Below are 23,934 nucleotides of genomic sequence, written 5' to 3' on the forward strand. Positions count from 1 at the left end.
AGAAAGAATTTTGTTAAGATTACATGTCGTAGTTGACCCAAACTATATCATATGTGCTCCTTACTTCTACTATACCTTGGCTATGTTGACATGGGTAGGCTTTTGTATCTTTTCAATTTTTTGAATAGTTTGAAGCTGGTAAAAAGGTTCTGGAGCAATTCCATCACAGTTTCCCTCTTCAAGTCTAATCATTCTGCAAATCACCAGAGCAGCTGTAGACTAATTAAGTCCAAAAATGTACAAGTGGTCTGAGGAATCACTTGAAAAATACGTTCATGTCTTAAAGGACCTTTCAGTTCTAAAAAAGAAAAAAAGCGTTTTAAAATTAATATAGAAAATAAAGACTAAAATAGTTAAAATGAAGAAATCATTGAATGAAGTCTAGGTTGTAACAGATGGAACTAAATTAAATGGAAATCACAACTGTTCCAAAAAATGTTCATAATATAGTTGAAGATTGCTTCTTTCATTTTCATGACATTAATACTATGACAATCTTTATGTACAATGAAAGTGCTTTAAATAGCAGTGAAAACCATGCCATTTCATCCCTGATCCATATCTTTATGTTCTCTAACTGCTGCCATAAATATAGATCAATCTGTATTATTACTAATACCTCTGTTATTCACATACCTATTGGTAAAGAATATTACATATTCCATGAACTGCCAGAAGAACAAACAAATCTGTCATGGAAGAAGAGCAACTAGAATATTCCTTTGAGGCAAAGATGGTGAGACTTCATCCTAACATCCTTTGGACACGTCAGGAGGGAACACTCTCCAGAAGGACATCATACTTGCTAAAGTAGATGGTGAGCAAAATATAGGAAGATCCTCATCGAGATGGATTACAGAGTGGCTGCAACAGTGAGCTCAAACATAGCAACTGCTGTGAGGATGATACAGTCAGGGCAGTGTTTTGTTCTTATACATAGAGTTGCTATGAGTTGGAACTGACGAGGCGACACAACAACTTAGCCATAAATATAGTATCACAGTGTATCAACCCAAAAATCACTTTGTGTTAATATATAAACAATCTACAAAGTCCATTTTAGTGAAAAGATGATCTTAAGTCAGTGAACACATACTAGAAGGCAAAGTGATACTTCAAAAAGGCCTTCAATACCTGGAAATACATGTTTGACCTAATGGCTATTATAAGTCACAGTATAAAGCCCTGCATTTCTATGTCTCTTCTTCCCTTCCACAAATTCCTACTTATCCCATTGTTTTCAGGCACATGCCTGATACTAACCTAGGATTTGTGTGGGACACAAAAAAAGAAAAAAAAAATCAGAAGACCTTCACCTCAAGGAGGTAAAAGTACAACAGAAGACATGGCATGTATATGGTTATAAAGGTTACAGAAAGCAGTAATGCTATTTAAGAGGTGCCCAGAAGTTGATACGTAACCTATTTATTTTGGTCACCAAATGCCACTCTAACAGAGATACCACAAATGGGATGTCTTTAACAAACAGTTTATTCTCTTACAGTTTTGATGCACTCCACTCCTGTTTCCACATTTTAGGTATCTGTCAGAGCAGCACCCCACTCTCTCGGTACCATATTCTGTTCTGGTTACCAAGTGCTGCTCTGACAAGAATATCTACCACAAATGAGATGGCTTGAACAAACAAGAGTTTATTATCTTACAGTCTGGAGGCTAGAATTCCGAGTTCAAAGTGCCAGGCTCTAGGGGCTGGGTGAAAGCCCCTCGACCTTGGGCTGCCGCCCTTCCTCTTGCACCCAGCCCACTGAAGCTAGAGGCATCTCTTCACTCAGGCAGCTACTGGCTGCTGAGGCTGACAACTCCAAGGTTGACAAATAAAATGGCACAGTCCTGATGTTACCAAACCACATGGCAGGCCACTCATTCAAGTCCATTGTAAGTCCCAAGGTCAGCAGAGCATGGCAGGCTGCTGAAAAGTGACACAGCTATACACAGGGTTTAAGCGTGCCATAAGCTAGAGACCACTCCCCAAGGCTTCTGCTTATATACAGGAACCAGACCATATCCCTAAGGCAGCTACTCAGCTGCTCACAGTAGATTCCACCATGAAGTTGATTACCAGTCTCATCATGGGGAGTATTACATTCAGCTGCCCAGACACTCAACCGGGCCCAGCCAAGTTGACACACAAACTTAACCACCACATTGGGCTTCAGCTCTGCCTCTTGCTCTCGGCCTACTGAAGCTAGAAGCATCTCTTCACTCAGACAACTGCTGGCTGCTGAGGCTGACAAACCCAAGGTCAACAAGTAACAAAGCACAATCCCAATATTACCAAACCACATGGCCATTGATTCAACCCCATTGAAAGTCCCAAGATCAGCAGAGCATGGCAGGCTGCTGAACAAGGACTCAGTTACATGCAGGGTCCAAGCATGCCATAAGCTAGAGACCATTCCTAAGGCTTCTTCTTATATACAGGAAGCAGACCACATCCCTAAGGCAGCTACTCAGTCACTCACAATAGATTCCACCATGGAGTTGATTACCAGTCTCATCACGTGGAACACTACATCCAACTGCCCAGCCACTCAACTAGGCCCAGCCAAGTTGACTCACAAACTTAACTACCATAATTTTTTATGCAAGGAATTATTTACTGAGTACCTATTAGGGGAAAGGACCTTGATATGAACCTAATACAATTATGCAAAAGACAGATAGCATTACTTTATGGCATGCATTTTGAAATCTAGATGGAAGACCATTACTAAAAATATAAGAACAAACAAAAAACAAACTCACTGCCATTGAGCCAGATCCAATTCATAGCAACCCCTCCTTGGGTTTCCGAGGCAGTATCACTACAGAAGTAGATTGTCCAACCTTCCTTCTGAGGAGTGGCTGGCAGTTCAAATGCCTTAGGTACTATGCCACCAGAGCTCCCATGAACAAACAAGACAATTACAAATTGTGATAAGTGACATGAAGGAAGCACGATCTTAATATAAGTCCTCCTGATTTTTTTTTTTTTGTATCCCACACAAATCCTAGCTCAGTACCAGGCATATGGATAAAAATAATGGGATGAGTAGGAATGTTATACTATAAAAATAGTAGGAACCTATTTTAAATAGGAAGTCCCTGGATGGTATGAACAGTTAATGCACTCACCTGTTAACAGAAAGATTGGAAGTTTGAATCCACCCAAAGGCATCTCAGAAGAAAAGCCTAAAGATCTACCTCTGAAAAATGTCAGCCATTGAAAAAAATCAGCCATTGAAAACCCTGTGGAACACAGTTCCACTCTCACAGAAATGGGCTCAGCATGAGTTGGAGTCGACTCCATGGCAACTGGTTATTTTAGATAGGGTGATAAGAAAAGACTTCTCTGAGGGGCATTATATGAGCTGAGACAAGAAGCAGGAGAGTCATCAATGTAAAGTCATTGATGACACAAGAGAAATGAAAACATATGTCCCCACAGCGTTGCCTGTGGATGTTCATAGAAACATGATTCGTGATAGCCAGAAAGTAAAAACAACCCACATGTGCATCAGCCAATGAAAAGATAAATAAAAGGTGGTGTCTCCATATAATGGAATACTAATCAGCAATAAAAAGGAACAAAGAACTACTGGTAAATGCCACAATACTGATGAACCTCATAAACAGCATGCTAAGTGAAAGAGGTCAGACACAAAGACCATGTGTTTATTTATTTGAAATGTCCAGAAAAAGCAAATCCACAGAGACAGAAAGTAGATTAGTGGCTGCCTAGGACTAGAACTGGGAGCAGAGATTAATGGTAAATGGGCTTGAGAAATCCTGTTAGGTGATGAAAAATTTCTAAAACTAGATTACAATGACGGTTGCACAACTTAGACAATTTACTAAAAAGCATTGAATTATACATTTAAATTGGTGAGTATTATGGTATATAATTATATCTCAATAAAATTATTTTTTTTAAAGTCATGAGATATAGTGAGAACTGGGGTAAAAGAAGGTTTGATAGTTCCTGCTCATTTAAAAACCGCTTTAGGAGCTCTGGTGGCGCAGCATCTAAGGCATTTGACTGTTAACCAGAAGGTGGGTGGTTCAAACCCACCAGCCACTGCGGAAGACTGGGCAATCTGCTTCCGTAAAGATTTACCACCTCGGAAATCCAATGGGGGTCGCTATGAGTCGGAATCGACTCGATGGCAGTGGGATTGGTTTTTTGTTGTTGTTGTTGTTGTTATGGGCTAAAGATTACCAACTTGGAAACCCCATGGGGTCATTCTACTCTGTCCTACAGTGTCTCTATGAGTCTGAATCTACTCCATAGCAATGGGTTTGCTGGTTTGTGGGCTAGAGCATAGAGAATGCAGAGGGGAGGGGAAGGCAGTAAGAGGAGGATCCTAGAGGAAGAGAATTTTAGTCTGGGCTACAATAGGTAGGATTTGAGGATGAGAAAGATAGAAGTCAAGGTAGTTAGGCCATTGAATCTCTGCCTTGCTAGTGATGTTTCAGTTACTCAGAACAAGGTTCTCTGATGTATATTTTCGCCCTGGTGTATCTTTCATAGCCAGATTAAAGAAACACAAATTTATATGTGATATTTATAAAAAAGAGAAGGCAAAGGACAAAACTGATCACTTACAAGACATTGTTGTTCCTTTGTTTTAACCTTGTCTCATCTCCCTATATCACATGTGATACACTGCAGTGCAGACTGTTTTGCTTCCCTGGGAGGACAAAAGACCTTTTTCTCCCAAGGCGATTCTTTTTTTTAATTAACACTGCTCTCAGATTATACAGCCAAGCACACAGCACTAAAAGGTGTTAACTCGCTCACTGCTCTCAGAGACATACTACTGATATTTATGGGAGGATGATTCAACTGTATGGCTGTTTGTTAGCAAGTTCAGCAACTGTGCGTGAAAGCCATTCTTAGTTTTGTGCCTCTATTTTGCCTGTCCAGTTTTGCAGCAAATGTTCAAAGAAGGCAAACCCACACTTTGGTGAAAGAGAACTCAGAGCAAAGATTGATCAAAAAATAAGAAAAGGAATGATTTTATATCTGAAATTGTCAAGCATGTGTTTAATATTCTTTGATGTAGTTTTGTAGTATTATTTATTGAGGTAGTAGGAAGCTATAGTAAAAGATGGGAGCTCTGGTAGCATAGTGCCTAAAGCACGTGACTGCTAACCAGAACGCTGGCAGTTCAAATCCACCAGCCACTCCTCGGAAGGAAGATGGGGCAATCCTACTTCCATAGTGATACTGCCTCGGAAACCCAAGAAGAGGTCGCTATGAGTTGGGTCCAACTCGACGGTACGTAACAATAACAACTACATAGAAAAAGATTAAGAGGAGCAGCCTGGGGCCTGAGTTTCAATGTTGAACACTAACTACTTTGCTGTGAAACTAAAGACAAACTGTTTAAACTTTTGAGACTAAAACTTTGTTTGTAAAAGGAAAAGGGCCTCTAGTGGTATAGTCTCTATGGCATTTGACTGCTAACCAGATAGTTGGTGGTTCAAACCTACCAGCCACTCCTCAGAAGGAAGACTTGGCAGTATACTTCCATAAAGAGTTTCTGCCTTGGAAACCCAGTAGGGGTCACAATGAGTCAGAATTGACTTGATGGCAGTGAATTTGGGTTTTGTAGAAGGTAGGGATAGATTAGAACTGTGATTTTAATTTTTTGAGGATGGGTCCCTTCAAGAATATGATGCTAGATGTCTTAGGGTTCTGCTCTACAGAAACAGAACAGTAATATGCAGTTATTATGTTTTATATGTAGTATGTATGTTGTTATGTGCCGTCGGGTCAAACCCGACTCATAGCAACCCCTCCTTGGGTTTCCAAGGCAGTATCACTACGGAAGTAGGATTGCCCAACCTTCCTTCCGAGGAGTGGCTGCTGGTGGGTTTGAACCGCCAGCCGTCTGGTTAGCAGGCAAGTGTCTTAGCCACTATGCTACCAGAGCTCCCGTAGTATGTATATATGTGTATAAGTATATAGAGAGAATTTAAGGAATTGGCTCACAAAATGGGAATTGATGAGACCAAAATTTGTAAGTCAAGCCACAAGCTAGTATTTCCAACACTCTTGTGTCCCAAAATTGATCAGGTGATGGGAGAGAGATAGACATGCTCTAAGGATGTCTGTACAGATTTTGGAGGCATAATCATCCCTCTGGAAGTCTCCACTTTTGCTCTTATAGTCTTCAGTTGATTGGATGAGGCCCACACACCTTACGCTTTACTCAGACCAACTAACTTAATGACATGTAATTACTTTATAATATCTAGATTAGTGTTTGATCAAACTGAACACCATAGTCTACCTAATTTGATATGTAAATTTAACCATCATACTAGCTGTGGATTCTCTCTTTAGAAGAGCACACATGCATGGATGCCAAGATTAAAAATATTCAGCTAAATTATCCCAAAGCTCTTCCAAATTCAATGCACTTTGTAATTCTATGGAAGACCAAAAAAAAAAAGAAAAGAAAAAAGAAAACACTCAAGTTTGCACTTTTGAGAACAAACCTAAGTAAAACACAGGTCATCTGAGACTTAGGGTTGATATTTTTTCCCACAAATTAAGGCACTCCCCTTGCTGTTTCTCTGAAACTGCAGAAGGGAACAGTCACCCATGCAAAATGTGTCTGATTGATTCTTTTTTGCATTGCACTTATTCCAATCCATTCCTTATTTTTAACCTTTTATCCTCAATCCTCAGTCTCTTTCCACTGACTGTGGGGAACCTATTAGAGAGATGAAATGGGGAATCCTATTATTTTTTGTAAATCTGTTAATTCCAGACTTTGATTTAGCACAGATGAATCAGAGAGCATGGGAAATGACCAGATATTGAATAGGAATAAATATATTGAAACTATTAGAACAGTGATGGATGGGGGCAAGACTGTATTGATAAGAAATCATTGATAAACATTTACTTATAAGGCATGGAGTGACTTTGTTAGATTGTGTTACCTTGGCCATAACAGTACCGTCATTTTCCAGGATTTGAAAAAGTAAGAGAATATGCCTTTCAGGTTCAGTACACCATTGCCAAGATGGGTATAATTTACAAGTTGTTTTCTATAATTGCTTCCTATTATTATTTCTTCATTGATTCAGGATAGAATACAAATACAGTCACTTAATTTTACCTTGCATATAACAATTCATGGTTAATTTAGACTGACCTTGGAAATTAAAGAGTAAAAACTGTGGCCACAAATTGAGTCCTCAGAGATTTAGATAGATAGATAGATAGATAGATATACTAAAGTATTTTAAATAATATTTTTGGAATTTTAAATATTTCTCAAGTTTCCAAAAGTTCATTTATTTGATTTTTCTGTTGACTAGGACTTTATCCACTGCCTTTTTTAAATTTATTTTTCCTCTGACTACCTGAAAAGAAATATTTTTCTGAAGTGAAGTTGTATGCATGGAGAATTTAATCCTAGGCAGATGGTGTGAAGCTGTGATACAAATTTTCCTCTAGCAGTAACTGGGAGAAGAGTCACAACTCACTGCTGTCAGAGATACAGGCCTGTTTTAATGAAGGAATTAATTGTGCACATAATGATATATGGGAACATCCTACATAAACAGAAAAGCACTTATGTATGTTTTAAAAGACTCTCCAAGACTTAATCTTTTGTTTATTCACAGGGGTGATGGGCGAATACGAACCAAAAATAGAAGTGCAGTTCCCAGAAACAGTCCCGACTGCCAAAGGAACAACAGTAAAGCTGGAATGCTTTGCCTTGGGAAAGTAAGTCCTGGTTTCCTCCTCCTCTTCCTGCAACCTGCAGCTTGGGCAGGTATAGAATTTTCCTTGTACAGTGCACAGAGCACAGTGATGGTTTCTGAGGTAACTGAAAAAATAAATCCAGCCTTTCTTTTTGTAATTCTGTGCATGCGTTTTTGATATTGCCTTCTCACCATGGAGAGAGCATGTAATGGTGCTAGGAGGATTAGGCTGCCATAACTGACATGACCACAAAGAAGAGAAGAATGGGCAATTCTGAAAAAGTATTTTATTCTATTATTATGACCTGTAATGGACACGCTGCCTAACCCGGAATGACAGGAAAACAATGGCCTTCATTTGAGGTTCAGTCAAGCTATTTGGAAAAATATGGACTTTATTCTGGTCCCAGTTTACGGAGGATGCATCAGACTTTGCTTGAATTTCTTTTTAAATTGCTAGTCTCTTCTCTCTACTTTGGATTTCTTTATGATTTAGGTAGAGGTAGGGGGAGACTTGATCTTTTCTAAGGGAATCTCTGCTTTCAAGAATCATCTGAAAATTTTTCCCAACTTCATAATTCAGTGATGGATTATCCTTAGATAATCCTATGTGGGAATTAATTAACTTTTGCATAGAGAATCTGTCAGAGGACATTAGGGGATAAAATGCAAATTGATTGGGATATATTGTTTGCCAGTAACCATCAGAAAGTTTTGGCATAAACAATATGAACTGTCATCTGAAATAAGAATATTTAGATCTTCTATGGATTTACTTAATATTATTTTTGTTGTTTTTTGAGAATATACACAGCAGAACATATACAGATTCAAAAATTTATACACATGTAATTCAGTGACATTGATTACATTCTTTGAGTTGTGCAACCATTCTCATCCTCCTTTTCCAAGTTGTTCTTCCCCTGTTGACATAAACTAACTGCCTCCTAAGTTTCCTTCCTAAGCTTTCAATTTGCTGTTATCAATTTGATCCCATATAAAGAGTACTTAAAAGAGCACAATAATACACAAGGCAGACATTCTTTCCTAGTCAAGCTAAACTATTGTTAAGTTTCCTGAAAACTTCAAGGAATATTTTTGGTTTAAGGATTAAAGATTATCTCACGGCAATAATTTCAGGGGCTCATGTACCTTCCAAGGTAGAATATCTGAATCCCTTGAGAATTTTAAAGTCTGTTGTGCAGTTTTCCCCTTTTGATCAAGATTTTAATGATCCATATCATCTCCATCCCTGGCTATTTAGGTAACCCATTACAGGTAGTCTTCAACTTATGGTGTACTCAAGTTACAACAAACTGCACTTAGGACCTTCTGTTTTGTTTAGTTTCGGTACATCTTATCATTAGTTATATACAACTACACAAAATGTTGCAGCATGTAACTTGCTGATGTTCTCATTCTCAGATGTTCAAAGACCAGATTTATAAAAATACTGATAGTAAAAGCCAATAATAGTGAAAAATAAAAATAAAAGACATATTTGATTCATGTAAGAACCAACTTGCAATGGAGTCATCAGAATGTAACCCCGTCGTAAATTGGAAACTGACTACCTGTACTAACTCCCTATCTTCCTGTGCCCATATGTTGACTAAGGCCAACAAGAATAACTCTTGCCCAAACTCTGTATCAGCATATAATTTATTATGTTGAGTTTTTCGTGTTTTGCAGCATCTGTAGAAGAATGGTGTTCCTTTATTCATTGTATTTTCAGCTGTAATAGGAATATTTCGGTTTCCATATGTTTTCAAGCTATGGCAACATAAACTACAGTTAAAATAAAAAACTCACTGTCATAGAGTTGGATCTGACTCATGGCGATCCCTCCTTGGGTTTCCGAGGTGGTATCTCTACAGAAGTAGATTGCCCAGTCTTCCTTTCGAGGAGTGGCTGGTGTGTTTGAACTGCCAGCTTTCTAGTTAGCAGTCAAATGCCTTAGGCCCTATACCACCAGAGCTCTTTCTACAGTATTGTTGTTGTTGTTGTTATGTGCCGTCGACTTGGACCCTACTCATAGCGACCCCTCCTTGGGTTTCTGAGGCAGTATCACTACAGAAGTAGATTGCCCAACCTTCCTTCCGAGGAGTGGCTGGTGGGTTTGAACCTCTAGCCTTCTGGTTAGCAGTCAAGTGCCTTAGGCACTATGCTACCAGAGCTCCCCTTTCTATAGTAGAATCTTTATTTTGATACAGTACAATAGTAATTTTTTATGTCCCCAAAATTTACCACACTTAACAGATGGTGATAAAACTTCAGTAATTAGCATTGTACAAACATTAAAAATCATGTTGTGAAAAAGCTTGAAAGACATGGGAATGCTCATTATTTATTGCTAAAAGAATAAAAGCAGATGATAAAATCAGTATATTATTTTCTAATTTTTCATTTTAAAGTCTAGATAGACAGAGATACAGTATTGCTAGTTGCTGTTGATTCAATTCTGACTCAAGAAGACCCCGTGTATACAGAATAGAACTGTCCCACAGGGTTTTCAAAGCTGTGAACTTTCAGAAGTAGATCACCAAGCCTGTCCTCCAAGGTACCCTGTTGTTGTTGTTGTTGGGTGCCACTGAGTCGGCTCCAACTCCTAGTGACCCTGTGTACAGCAGAAGGAAACACTGCCTCGTCCTGCACCATCCTCACAATCCTTGCTATGCTCAAACCCACCATTTGCAGCCATGATGTCAGTCCATCTCATTGAGGGTCTCCTTTTTTTGCTGACCCTCTACTTTACCAATCATCATATCCTTCTCCAGGGAATGGTATCTGACAACATGACCAAAGGAGGTGAGGTAAAGTCTGGCCATCCTTACTTCCAGGGAGCATTCCAATTGCACTTCTTCCAGGACATACTTGTTCATTCTTCTGGAAGTCCATGGTATTTTCAGTATTTTTCACCAATACCACAATTCAAATACATCAACTCTTCTTTGGTCTTCCTTATTCATTGTCTAGGTTATTCCTTGTCATGATATGAGGCGATTGAAAATACCGTGGCTTGGGTTAGCCACACCTCAGTCTTCAAAATGACATCTTTGCTCTTTAACACTTTAAAGAGGCACCTCTAGGTAAATTCAGACCACTAATCTTTCATCTAGTAGTCAGGTGCTTAACTGTCTGTGACAGAGGGACTATAGATAAAGATAAATGTCTGTGTGTGTATGTGTATGTGCTTGACTGCTAACCAAAAAGATGAAGGTTCAAGCCCACCCAGAGGCAGCTTAGGAGAAAGGCCCTTGATCTACTTCTGAAAAAACACTGCTGAAAACCCTATGGAATGCAGCTGTACTCTGATATACATGGAGTAGCCATGAGTCTGAATCGACTTGACAAGAATGGATACATACATACATATATATATATATATGTCTGTGTGTATATACATATATATATATGTATATATACATATATACATACACTATACATATATACATATATTGGTGTGTGTGTGTATGTGTATGTGTGTATTCTTATTTGGGCAATCTGCTTTCATAGTGATACTGCCTTGGAAACCCAAGGAAGGGTCTCTATGAGTCAGGTTCGACTCGACAGCAGTAAGTGAGATACCAGACATAATGAAAGATATATGTATAATTTGTCTATACATACACATGCACATACATATACATTAAAAAATACTACTAGGTGGAAAGCACTAAAATTTTCTGCTAATTATATCTAGATGGTAGAACTGTGAATACCTTGTTTATTTATGTTGGTACTTTATTGTGTTTCTGAAATTTTCTTCTTTTAATAATAGTTTATTGTGTTTTTGGTAAAAGTATACACAAAAGTTTATGTTCTCATTCAACAATTTCCACAAAAGTTATTCAGTGATTGGTTACATTCTTTACAATGCATAAACATTCTCATTATTTCTATTCTAGTTCCATTTTTGCATTGAGTATTTATTTATTGCTTTTGTGAGTAGCAAAAGATAAATATTATATTTAAAAATTAAAAGTTCACAAAGTCTGTTAATAATAAATGATTCCTACTCTGTGTGTGTGTGTGTGTGTGTATAAAATAAATATATATATTTAGCTTCATCAAGAAAAGAAGAATATTCCTTTCTACCAAAATCAAATCTGTACTCTTTAATGGAGACCACTGCTTGAATAAAATATTGAAAATGTCAACACAGGTCAAACTAGCCACTTCAGAGTATACATTGACCTTGTCTACTCTTTCAACTGAGCAAAGATTACACAGACCTGATCACTAGAAGTGACTTTGTACAATAGTATGAAACAAAGGAAAAAAATCTAACCTACCTGATAAGGGAAAGTGACCCAGGGAAAAGGTGAAAGCAGGTAACTGGATAGTCTAAGTTTGGTAAATTCCACAAGGTGATACCTTGAAAATTTCTGTGCTTCGAAAGGTATTGTTCACACGTCAAAGGGAGCTATGAATTAAACTCTATTCACATTGCTTGAATGGCACAAGAATAAAAATAAAAAACCCAAACTGGGCTCCTACAAGTCTACACAGAAATATTTGGGTATGCATATCCAGCTGCTGAAACATCATCATCTCCCATTTAAGAGCAGAAAGGCTATGTCTAAGCTACAGTTATTTTTAAAGGCACATGTAAAGTGTATATCTCATCAAATATAAAGACACCACAATGGACTTTTAATGGAACCCTTTTTGCATTTCAAGTGAGTGTCTGTCTAAGGAACTTAAATCCTTTTAAAACAACTATAGCTGAGTTGATGGCTTTAATTTTTTAAATACCATCTCAGGTTTTCCCAAGAAGATTAGCAAGTCTTTAGTCTAATTACTTCTCTGTGTGTGTGTTTTTGTGAAAAATAAATAAGTAAATAATTGTATCCCCTGCTAGGAAGCTGCCATTTAAAAAGCAGTGGTTAGCTCACTAAGCCATTGATTTGCAGATTCAGTGATGCCCTCCTTGCAATTTAAGATGTGTGCTAACAGTTATGGCTGTAGGACGATAGATGCCTTGAGGGTATATAAAGACCTCACAGATTGCTTCATTTATCCCAGTATTTTAAGTAGAGTTTCCCTAAATCACTTTCAGTGTAGGGGAGTTATAAGTTTGTAAGTTCGTAAGATTCTCAATATAAATAGCAACAAAAAGAAGACTAGCCATATTGTCCTAAATAATAATATCTCTAGCTCTGGTAGTGTAGTGCCTAAGGCACTTGACTGCTAACCAGAAGGCTGGTGGTTCAAACCCACCAGCCACTCCTCAGAAGGAAGGTTGGACAATGTACTTCTTTAGTGATACACCTCAGAAACCCAAGGAGGGGTCGCCATGAATTGGGTCCGACTTGACAGCACACAACAACATGTCAGCAATTCGGTTTTGTCTCCCAGATTTTTTTGGAGTCATGAGTTCTATCATTTCTTAATTATTTGGCTGTTTCTCAGAGGACACTTTCACTATTGGTACATGATCTGGTTACCTAATGCCACTCTGACAGGAATAAACCACAAATGGGATGACCTTAACAAACAGGAGTTTATTCTCTCACAGTTTAGAGGCTGTAAGTCCAAATTCAAAGTGCAGACTCTAGGGGCTGTGTGAAAGCCCCTTGACCTTGGGCTTCAGCATTGCCCCTTGCTTCCAGCCCACTGAAGCTAGAGGCATCTCTTCACTCAGCTACTGGCTGCTGAGGCTAACAAGCCCAAGGTGGACAAGTATAATGGCACAGTCCCAATGTTACCAAACCACAGAGCAGGCCATTAGTTAAGTTCATTGTAAGTCCCAAGGTCAGCAGAGCATGGCGGGTTGATGAACAACACAGCTACATGCAGGGTCCAAGTGTGCCATAGGCTAGAGACTATTCTCAAAGCTTCTCCTTATATACAGGAAGCAGACCACATACCCAAAGGCAGCTACTCAGCTACTCACAGTAGATTCCACCATGGAGTTGATTACCAGTCTCCTCATGGGGAATAACTACCACCAGCTGCCCAGTCACTCAACCAGTCCGGCCAAGTTAACACACAAACTGAACCACCACAGTACATAAGAAGATTTATAACAATGTATTGGTTCTGTTATCTATTGCTGTATAACAAATTTAGCAGCATACAACAAGCACTATTCCTTTATATCTTACAACTTTGTGGATCATAATTTGGGCAGGGCTTGGTAGGATGTTACTTTTGCTCTGTTTGGCATCAGTTCCGATCTCAGTGGTACTCAGATAGCAGATGAGCTAGTTTGGAGAGTCCAGAAGAATCTCACTCACAGTTTCGTACATTGGCAGGCATTCTAGAAGACTGGGCTCTGTGGAACTGTCAACTGGAGAGCCTTATGAGGGTCTTTTCCTGCAAGGCTGTCTTGAAATATTCAGACTTCTTACAAGGAGGCTCAGAAATCCCATAGAGAGTGTTCCAAGAGACAGACAGTAGAAGATGCCTGGACTTACAGACTGGCACCAAAAAAAAAAAAAAAAAAAAAAAAAACCTCACTGCCATCGAGTTGGATCCGACTCATAACGACCTCTCTTTGGGTTTTGGAAGTAGTATCACTACGGAAATAGATTGCCCAACCTTCCTTCTGAGGAGTGGCTAGGGGGTTTGAACTGCCAGACTTCTGGTTAGCAGTCAAATGCCTTAGGCTCTATGCTAACAAAACCAAAAAAATGAAAGCCATTGCCATCGAGTCAACACCAACTTCTAGAGACCCACGTGTTACAGATATGACTGTGCTCTATAGGGTTTTGTTAGCAGTAGTCTGTACAGAAGCAGAATACCATATCTTTCTTCTGGCACCACTGGGAGGCTTCAAACCACCAAACTTTAGGTTAATTGTTGAGTGCAAACCGTTTGCACAACCAGGGACTGGGATAACTCTACTTCTCCCTTATTATTTTAGTCAAGGTAGTCAAGGAATTCACCCAAATTCAAGGAGAGCAGACACAGCCCCTGACTCAGTGGTAGGAATGTGAAAGAATTTCCAACCAACTTTACTCCACCACAAATATGAATGAGCCTTTTATTTCATTATGCATTAGGAAAAAAAAGTATATTAGAAAAAAATACAACACCATATACAATTTATTCTTTTCAGAGAAGATTGCAAAGGAGATAGATTATATTATTTAAGGTTGAAAACATCATTTGGTCTTAAGAAACATACTAAATAATCATACCAGAGATGTTAATATGGTTAAAATCATAGTAGTGATGCATGAATCAATGAAGTTTAAAAAACACTGCTATTCTGGTTACCTAGTGCCACTCTGACAAGAATATATCACAAATGGGATGGCTTGAACAGGCAGGAATTTAGTATTACAATTTGAAGTCCAAGTTCAAAGTGGCAGGCTCTAGGGGCTGGGTGAAAGCCCCTCAACCTTGGGGTTCAGCTCTGCCTCCTGCTCCCAGCCATTGGAGCTAGAGGCTTTTCTTCACTCAGACAGCTGCTGGCTGCTGAGGCTGACAAGCCCAAGGTTGACAAGTAGAAAGGCACAGTCCTTATGTTACCAAACCACATGGCAGGCCATTAACTCAAGTCCATTGAAAATCCCAAGATCAGCAGAACATGGCAGGCTGCTGAACGACCCAGCTACATGCAGGTTTCAAGCATGCCATAAGCTGGAGACCATTCCCAAAGCTGCTGCTTATATACAGGAAGCAGACCACATACCCAAACAGCTACTCAGCTGCTCCAATAGACTCCACCATGGAATTAATTACCAATCTCACCATGGGGAATAACTACATTCAGCTGCCAGCCACTCAACCAGGCCCAGCCAAGTTGACACACAAACATAATCACCACAACTGCCTAATACAATCTTCTATATTTTAGAAATAAGAAGGAAGATGTGCTAGGAGCATAGATGTGAATGACAGGTACGGTTTCTCTAGTTTGATTCATTGCTCTTCTTTCTTGCAATCAGTCCAGTACCAACTATTATCTGGCGGAGAGCCGATGGAAAGCCGATAGCAAGGAAAGCCAGAAGACACAAGTCAAATGGAACTCTTGAAATCCCCAATTTTCAGCAGGAGGATGCTGGGTTGTATGAATGTGTGGCTGAAAATTCAAGAGGGAAAAATGTAGCAAAGGGACAGTTGACATTTTATGGTAAGTTTATGATTCAAATGTATTATTTATGTGCTGCCAAACTTGGTGTTAAAATTGTAAGTTGGTGGTTGGTTTGGATCCAGGCTTTGTGAGAGGAATTGTGCAGAAAAGTATTGTGTAAAACTGTTGGTTTGCGACATAATTAACATTCCCTAGATGATTCTGGGTGTGCAGAGTGGGTGTTGGGGGATAGGATGTTGACTGAGCAGACAGGATGAAAGTAGACTGATGTGTTTGGGAGATGGATATTAGTGTGAACACACTTACAAGGGAACCTATTTTTCCTCCTTCTATCAAACTGCAAACCTGACACAGGAAGCATTTTGTTTTTCCTGTTCCTGATTTATTTTTTAAAGCTCTGTGCTTTTCTTCATTAGGATTTTCATTTGGGGCTGTGTTAATTCTTTGTAAAATCACTCCTATTTGGTTCTGAGTTAATGTGGTACCATGAACATTTCAAAAGGCACACTGCCCAAATTTAGTTTTTATCAAAGTGGAACGTGACAAATCTTTCTCACCCCAAAGACTTCTTATGTGCAGCTGCTCCTATTCCAATCAAATCATAGGCATTGATCCAAATATAATATAAATGTAAACTCTCTAGCACGTGGCCTTCAATTAAGCCTATCTTGGAAACTCTGTTAGGTATTGATTGGAAATCCTAAAAAAGAATTTCCGCTGGATAGGCTTTTTGAAAGCAAAGTGAGTTTTACTAAACTGTAACATGTTTGAATCCCAACTGTCTGTAGTATAGAGGATAAATATTATTGGTTGATAATTATTCAAGAATGATTTGAAAGAACAAAAATGTATAATTAAACAATAAGAGTTGTTCTGAAAGAGCAAGTTGTACCAAAAGCTTTAAGTCATATTTCTCACAATATCCAGTATTGTGAAACTCTATTTCACCAATTCTTCTCCCAAAGCATTTGGGTTTTACGATTTGGTCATGGAATTTTCTTCAATAATCACATAATATTTTTCAGAAACAGGATTTGAAACTGGATAAAGATTCAGTCAGCCACTCCCCACCTGAGCCACCCCAAATACCTCTGAGTAGCCAATGTGGTATGGGAGAGCCAACAGGGTACAAGAAATTTCTTCACATGATGATTTGGGCAACAGTTATTTGAATAAATCTTCATTTCTCCTTAATCACTCATCTTTCTTCAAAGATAAAAAACTAACTCTATTCATGCCAAACGACAGACCTGATATTTTGTCTTTGGTCTTTCTTACACTGAATAGGATGATCCCTTAATTGATGAGTTCAAAAGCAAAAGACAGCACAATTAATTTACTGGAAAAAAATAAGCCTAGGATTTCAGATTTACTTAGTGAGATGCCAATTGCTGCTGCTGCTGCTTTTATTTTTTTTTTTTTAAATAACTATTTAGGTTTCATTTTTCCTCACTGAGTAGTAATAATATCTTGGATGTCAGATAGGGCCAACCTGAAAATATTCAGGTAATTGGCTATTTTTGCTTAGTTGAATAAACTTTATTTTAGTAGTGGTTGTTCCTGGTTATTATTTGAGTTTGCTCAACTAATTGAATAAAGTCATTTTCACTTTAATTATTTTAAGTGAAATAACTCTCTTCAGTGTATTGAAAAGATAAGAAGATTGTCTCATCTGTCAGTTGGTCATACTGTGGTGGCTTGCATGTTGCTGTGAGGTTGGAGACTATGCCACCAGTATTTCAAATACCAGTAGGGTCACCCATGGTAGACAGGTTTCAGCAGAGCTTCCAGGCTAAGACAGACTGGGAAGAAGGAAGGGACCATCCACTTCTCAAAGAATTACTAGTGAAAACCTTATGAATAGCAGTGAAATACAGAGACCATTCCCTGGAAAAGGATGTCATGCTTGGTAGAGGTTCAGTCAAAAAGTGGAAGCCACTCAACAAGATGGATTGATACACTGGTTGCAATGATGTACTCAAGCATAGCAAGGATTGTGAGCATGGCACAGGACTGGACAGTGTTTCATTCTGTTGTACATAGGGTCACTGTGAGGTAGAAAACCAAAACCAAACTCAGCACGGTAGAGTTGGATCCAACTTATAGTGACCCTTCCTTGGGTTTCTGAGGCAGTATCACTACGGAAGTAGATTGCCCAACCTTCCTTCCGAGGAGTGGCTGGAGGGTTTGAACTGACAGTCTTCTGGTTAGCAGTCAAATGCTTTAGGTACTACACTATAGCACCTAACAACCACAACATGAGGTTTTTTTGTAATCAGAGGTGGGCATAGCTATACAAGCACTTTCCAGCAGGTCAGAGCTTTCTTGCTCTGGAAAAAGAATGCTCCAGAGTTATTGTTGTTTTGTTTACTTTTTAACTGATTTGGGTGAAAGTTTATAGAACAAATTGGGTTGCCATTCAATAATTCATACACATTTTGTTTTTTGATACTGATTGCAATCCGTAACAACATTCTTCCCACTTCCTTCTTGTTTTACCATTTCCCTTCTTCTTTCTTTCCTATCCCTTCCTGCCTTCTGAGCTTCATTTCTGGGCAAATGCTTCTCTTGTGATTTCATATGGTTGATGGTTTTAATGAATGCATAGCTCCCTGGCATTGTCACTGGCCCCCAGCCGTGTGCAGTGGAGTGTTCTCTCAGGGATCCTGTCCTGGAGATAGAAATCGGTTTCTAACAGTATTTCTTTTTTTAAATGGAGTTATCTGCAATCCTTCTTGGGGAAAAGAGCAAAATGAAATTTGCATGCTTTTTGAAGATAACTCAGCTTTACCTCAGTTGTCAACCACCCTTGGTGTGAGAAACTTGTCAGATCAGTTGAATCCATACCACTTGGCTGCTGCATGTGTGTTTATTCTTTTTTTTTCCTCAATTAGCATATCAGTGACACAGAAATTATTGAATTGTTTTCATTGTCACAGGAGAGCTTAATTATACATAAGTGCTAGTCTGTCTTTTTCTCTCTCTCAAGTTTTAGTCCCCATTGGGTTTTCCCAGTGTTGTGTTGTTCTTAATAGCAGCTGCCTAGATCTCCAATTTAAATAAGTTATTATAATTAAAATAACTCTGTAGATCATAAAAAGGAGAGAGTAGACTCAGCCACTTATCCAAGATCATTCTATTTTTCTTGACAGGAGAGTTTCTTACAAAGTGAGATATGCTTTGCTTAGGGTTTGTACCATGGGTTTGAACTTAGAAACCTGCTTCTCTTTTTAGTTCCAAGTTGTTCCATTCAGTCCATCAGCTCTGCACTTCAAAAATTGCTGATGTGCTAGTTCCTGTTTCTTGCTTGACAAAATGGCTAATTTTTTCTTCTTACATTAAAACCATTGAACTTTCCTCCATAGCTTCTGATCATGACTTGATTCCCCTACCTCCTATGTTTCAGAATGTTGGAACTCCCAACTTCTTACTGGATTTTAGGTCAGAATATGTGCTGCTTATTCTTGAGAGTGTGCAAAGAGCTGAATACAAGTTCAAACAGAATGTTTTTTATCCTACCTCATTCCCCTAGTTTATTTATTTTTGTTTGTTTGTATATTGTGGTAATCTATGTAAAGCATTAAAATTGCCATTGTAACCATTTGTAAGTTTGCAATTCAGTGGCATTAATTATATTCACCATGTTGTAAACCACTACTCATCTGTCAGTCATAATGTGGTGGCTTGCATGTTGTTGTAAGGCTGGAGGCTATGACACCATTATCTCAAATACCAGCAGGGTCACTCATGGTGGACAGGTTTCAGCAGACCTCCCAGACTAAGACAGACTGGAAGAAAAGGACAGGACCATCCACTTCTGAAAAATTTGGCCAGTGAAAAACTTGTGAATAGCAGTGAAACACTGTCTGATATATTACTGGAAAACTTTATGAATAGCCCTGAAACATTGTCTTATACAGTGCCAGAAGTTGAGCCTTTCAGGTTAGAAAGCACTCAAAATACAACTGGGGAAGAGCTGCTTCCACAAAGTAGAGTCAACTTTCATGACGTGGATAACCTAAAGTTTTAAGGACCTCCATTTGCTGATGGGCATATCTCGAAATGGGAAGAAACAGCTGCAAATGACAATAATTGCAATGTGGAATATACAAGTATGAATCTAGGAAAATTGGAAGTTGTCAAAAATGAAACAGAATGCATAAAGATCAGTATCCTAGGCATTAGTGAACTAGAATGGACTAGTACTGGCCGTTTTGAATCAGTCATTCATATGATCTACTATACCAGGCATGATAAATTGAAGAAGAATGGCATCACATTCATCATCAAAATGAATGTTTCAAGATTGATCCTGAAGTACAATGCTGTCAGTGATAGGATAATATCCATACGCCTACAAGGAAGACCAATTAATAGTATGATTACTCAAATTTACACACCAACCACTAAAGCCAAAGACTAAGAAATTGAAGATTTTACCAATTTATGCAGTCTGAAATTGACCAAACATGCAATCAAGATGTATTGATTATTACTGGTGATTGGAATGTGAAAGTTGGAAACAAAGAAGAATAGTCAGTACTTGGAAAATATGCCCTTGAGGATAGAAATGATGCCAGAGATCACATGATAAAATTTTGCAAGACCAACAGTTATTGATTGCAAATACTTTTCTTTCAACAACATAAACAGCTGATATACACATGGACCTCACCAGATGAAATACACATGAATCATACTGACTACACCTGTAGAAAGAGGCAATGGAGAAGCTCAGTATCACAGTCAAAACAAAGACAAGTGCTGACTGTGGAACAGACCATCAGTTACTCATATGCAAGTTCAAGTTGAAGATGAAGAAAATGCAACCTTGATTATATCCCACCTGAAATCAGAGACAATCTGAAAAATAGATTTGATGCATTGAACACCAATGACTGAAAAACAGACAAGTTGTGGAATGACATCAAGAACATCATATATGAAGAAAGCAAATGGTCATTAAAAAGGCAAGAAAGGAAAAAAAGACCAAAATGGATTTCAGAAGAGACTCTAAAACCTGCTATTGAATGGAGAATAGCTGAAGTGAATGGAAGAAATGATGGTATAAAAGAGCTGAACAGTAGGTTTCAAAGGGCAGCTCGACAAGACAAAGTTAAGTATTATAATGAAGTGTGCAAAGAGCTGGAATTAGAAAGCCAAAGGGAAAAACACGCCTGGCATTTCTCAAGTTGAAACAACTGAAGAAAAAAATCAAGCCTTGAGGTGAAATATTGAAGGATTCTATGGGCAAAATATTGAGTGATGCAGGAAGCATCAAAAGAAGATGTAAGGAATATGTAGAGTCACTATACCAAAAAGAACTGGCTAGTTCTCAGCTATTTCAGGAGGTAGCAGATGACCAAGAACCAATGGTATTGAAGGAAGATGCCCAAGCTGCACTGAAGGAATTGGGGGGAAAAAAAATAATAAATAAATAAATAAAGTTCCAGGAATTGATGGAATACCATTGAGCTCTTTCAACAAATGAATGTAGTGCTGGAGGTGCTTACTCATTTATGCTAGACAATTTGGAAGACAGCTACTTGGCCAACTGCCTGGAAGAAATTGATATTTATGTCCATTCCAAAGAAAAGTAATCCAACAGACTGTGGAAATTATCAATCAATATCATTAATATCGCATGCAAGTAAAATTTTGCTAGAGATAATTTAAAAATAGTTGCAGCAGAACAACAACTGACCATTATAATGGAAATAAACCAACACAGCTATGGAAGTATCCAAAGTCAAATAACCTTACAAGATTGTGAACAGAGAACCAGAGACATCAATTGGCAAATGAGAACAACTACAAACCAAAAAAGAAGGGAAAAAAATAATGTAGTTACAGAACTTTTAAATGGTGAGGAAGTCAAGAGAGTTGCAAGATAGAATGGAGTATTCTAAACTCGGGGAGAAAATTATAAATCACAGAGTAACCTCAAAGAAAAATGATAAAACTTCACATCACAATAAAAAAGAGGACAAGCACAAATATTTTGCAAATACTAAAACAAAAGCAAAAAAGGAAATGAAAACGTGATTCATAACCATAATGAGCTCAGCACAGAAAATTATATGGAACACAAAAACCAGGAACACCATCAAAAAGCACATAACAAAATGACAGCAACCAATTCATACTTGCCAATAATTACATTGAATGTTAATGGCATAAATGCACCACTCAAGAGATGGAGAGTTGCAGACTGGATGAGAAAACATAACCTATCGATATATTGTCTAAAAGAGATACACCTCAAACACAAAGACAAAAATAGACTAAAAATCAAATGTTGGAAAAAGATATAACAAGCAAATGGCAACCAGAAAAGAGCAGGAGCAACAATATTAATTTCTGATCAAATTCACTTTAAAGCAAAACCACCATAAGAGACAAAGAAGGACATTATACAATGAACAAAGGATCAATCAAACAAGAGTATATATCCATAATAAATTTCTACGGAACCAATGAAAGAGCTCAAAAATACATAAATCAGATTTTAAAAGAGTTGAAAAGGCAAATAGATGACTCCACAGTCATAGTGAAAGACTTTAATACACTACTTTCAATGAAAGATAGAATTGGAAAGAAACTCACCAAAGACACAGAAGAGCTAAACAATACAATCCACCAACTTGACCTTAGAAATATCTACAGAGCACTTCACCCAACAACAGCACAATATACATTCTTTTTCAGTGCACATGGAACATTCTCCATGGTAGATCATATATTAGGCCATAAAGGAAGCCTTAATTAATTTAAAAACATTAAAATACTGCAAAGCATCTTCTCAGATCACAATGCTATCAAATTAGAAATCAACAATAAGAAGATCAATGGAAAACAAGTAAACACATGGAAACTGAACAACAACCTCCTCAAAAATGACTGGGTAATAGAAGAAATAAAAAATGAAATTCAAAAATTCCTTGAATCAAATGGAAATGAAAACACAACATACCAAAATCTTTGGGACACAGTAAAAGAAGTATAAGAGAATAATTGATATCAATAAATGCACACATCAAAAAAGAACAAAGAGCCAAAATCAACACCTTAACCCAATCTCACCAATAATTAGAAAAACAGTAACACAAAAAGCCCACAGTCACCAGAAGAAAGGAAATAAAGATTCAAGCAGAAATCAATGAAACAGAAAATAGAAAAACAACAGAAAAAATCAGCAAGACCAGAAGTAGGTTTTTGGAAAAGATTAATAAAATTGACAAACCACTGGCAAATTTAACAAAGAAAAAGTGGGAGAGAATACAAATAACATGAATAAGAAATGAAATGGGTGACTTCATAACAGAACCAACTGAAATAAAAAGGATAATATCAGGATACTATGAAGAACTGTACTGCAACAAATATGAAAATCTGGAAGAAATGGACAGATTTCTAGAAGCACACTACTTACCTAAACTAACACAGACTGAGGTGGAAAAGTTGAACAGGTCCATCACAAAAGAAGAAATTGAACAGGTCATAAAAAAAATACCAACAAAAAAAAAGTCCTGGCCCATACAGTTTCACCAGAGAATTCTACCCAACATTCAGAAAAGAACTGACACCAATCCTACTCAAACTATTCCAAAACATAGAAAAGGCTGGAATCCTCCCAAATTCATTTTATGAAGCAAGTGTTACGTTGGTACCAAAACCAGGCAAAGACTTCACTCAAAAGGAAAACTGCAGACCAATATCCCTCATGAATATAGATACAAAAATCTTCAACAAAATCCTGACCAATAGACTCCAATACAGATCAAGAAAATCATTCATTATGATCACGTGGGGTTCATATCAGGTATGCAAGGAAGGTTCAACATTAGAAAAACAATCAACATCATCCACCACATAAATAAAACAAAGGAAAGGAACCACACACTCATATCAATCAACACAGAAAAGGCATTTGATAAAATCCGACACCCATTCCTGATCAAAACTCTCAGCTAAATAGGAATAGAAAGGACATTCCTCAACATAAACAATAGCATCTATGCAAAACCAACAGCCAACGTTATTCTCAAGGGGAGAGGCTGAAACCCTTCACCTTGAGAACAGGAACCAGACAAGGATGCACTCTATAACCGCTTCTATTCAATATTGTATTGGAAGTCCTAGATAGGACAATAAGGCAA

General features: G+C 38.0%; 1 protein-coding gene across 1 annotated transcript in view; it reads left to right on the forward strand.

Annotated features, from left to right (window-relative positions):
• The window catches only part of CNTN4 (contactin 4), a 566,343-nt gene that overhangs the window by 237,019 nt on the left and 305,390 nt on the right, over positions 1 to 23,934 (forward strand). Inside the window, exons 6-7 of the mRNA XM_042782091.1 lie at positions 7,648 to 7,750; positions 15,630 to 15,814. Of these exons, the coding sequence (XP_042638025.1) occupies positions 7,648 to 7,750; positions 15,630 to 15,814 (288 nt within the window). The remainder of the gene's footprint in view (positions 1 to 7,647; positions 7,751 to 15,629; positions 15,815 to 23,934) is intronic.

Source organism: Orycteropus afer, unplaced genomic scaffold (genome assembly GCF_000298275.1).
Source record: "Orycteropus afer afer isolate SDZICR_OR568_19922 unplaced genomic scaffold, OryAfe1.0 scaffold00241, whole genome shotgun sequence".
Classification (NCBI taxonomy): domain Eukaryota; kingdom Metazoa; phylum Chordata; class Mammalia; order Tubulidentata; family Orycteropodidae; genus Orycteropus; species Orycteropus afer.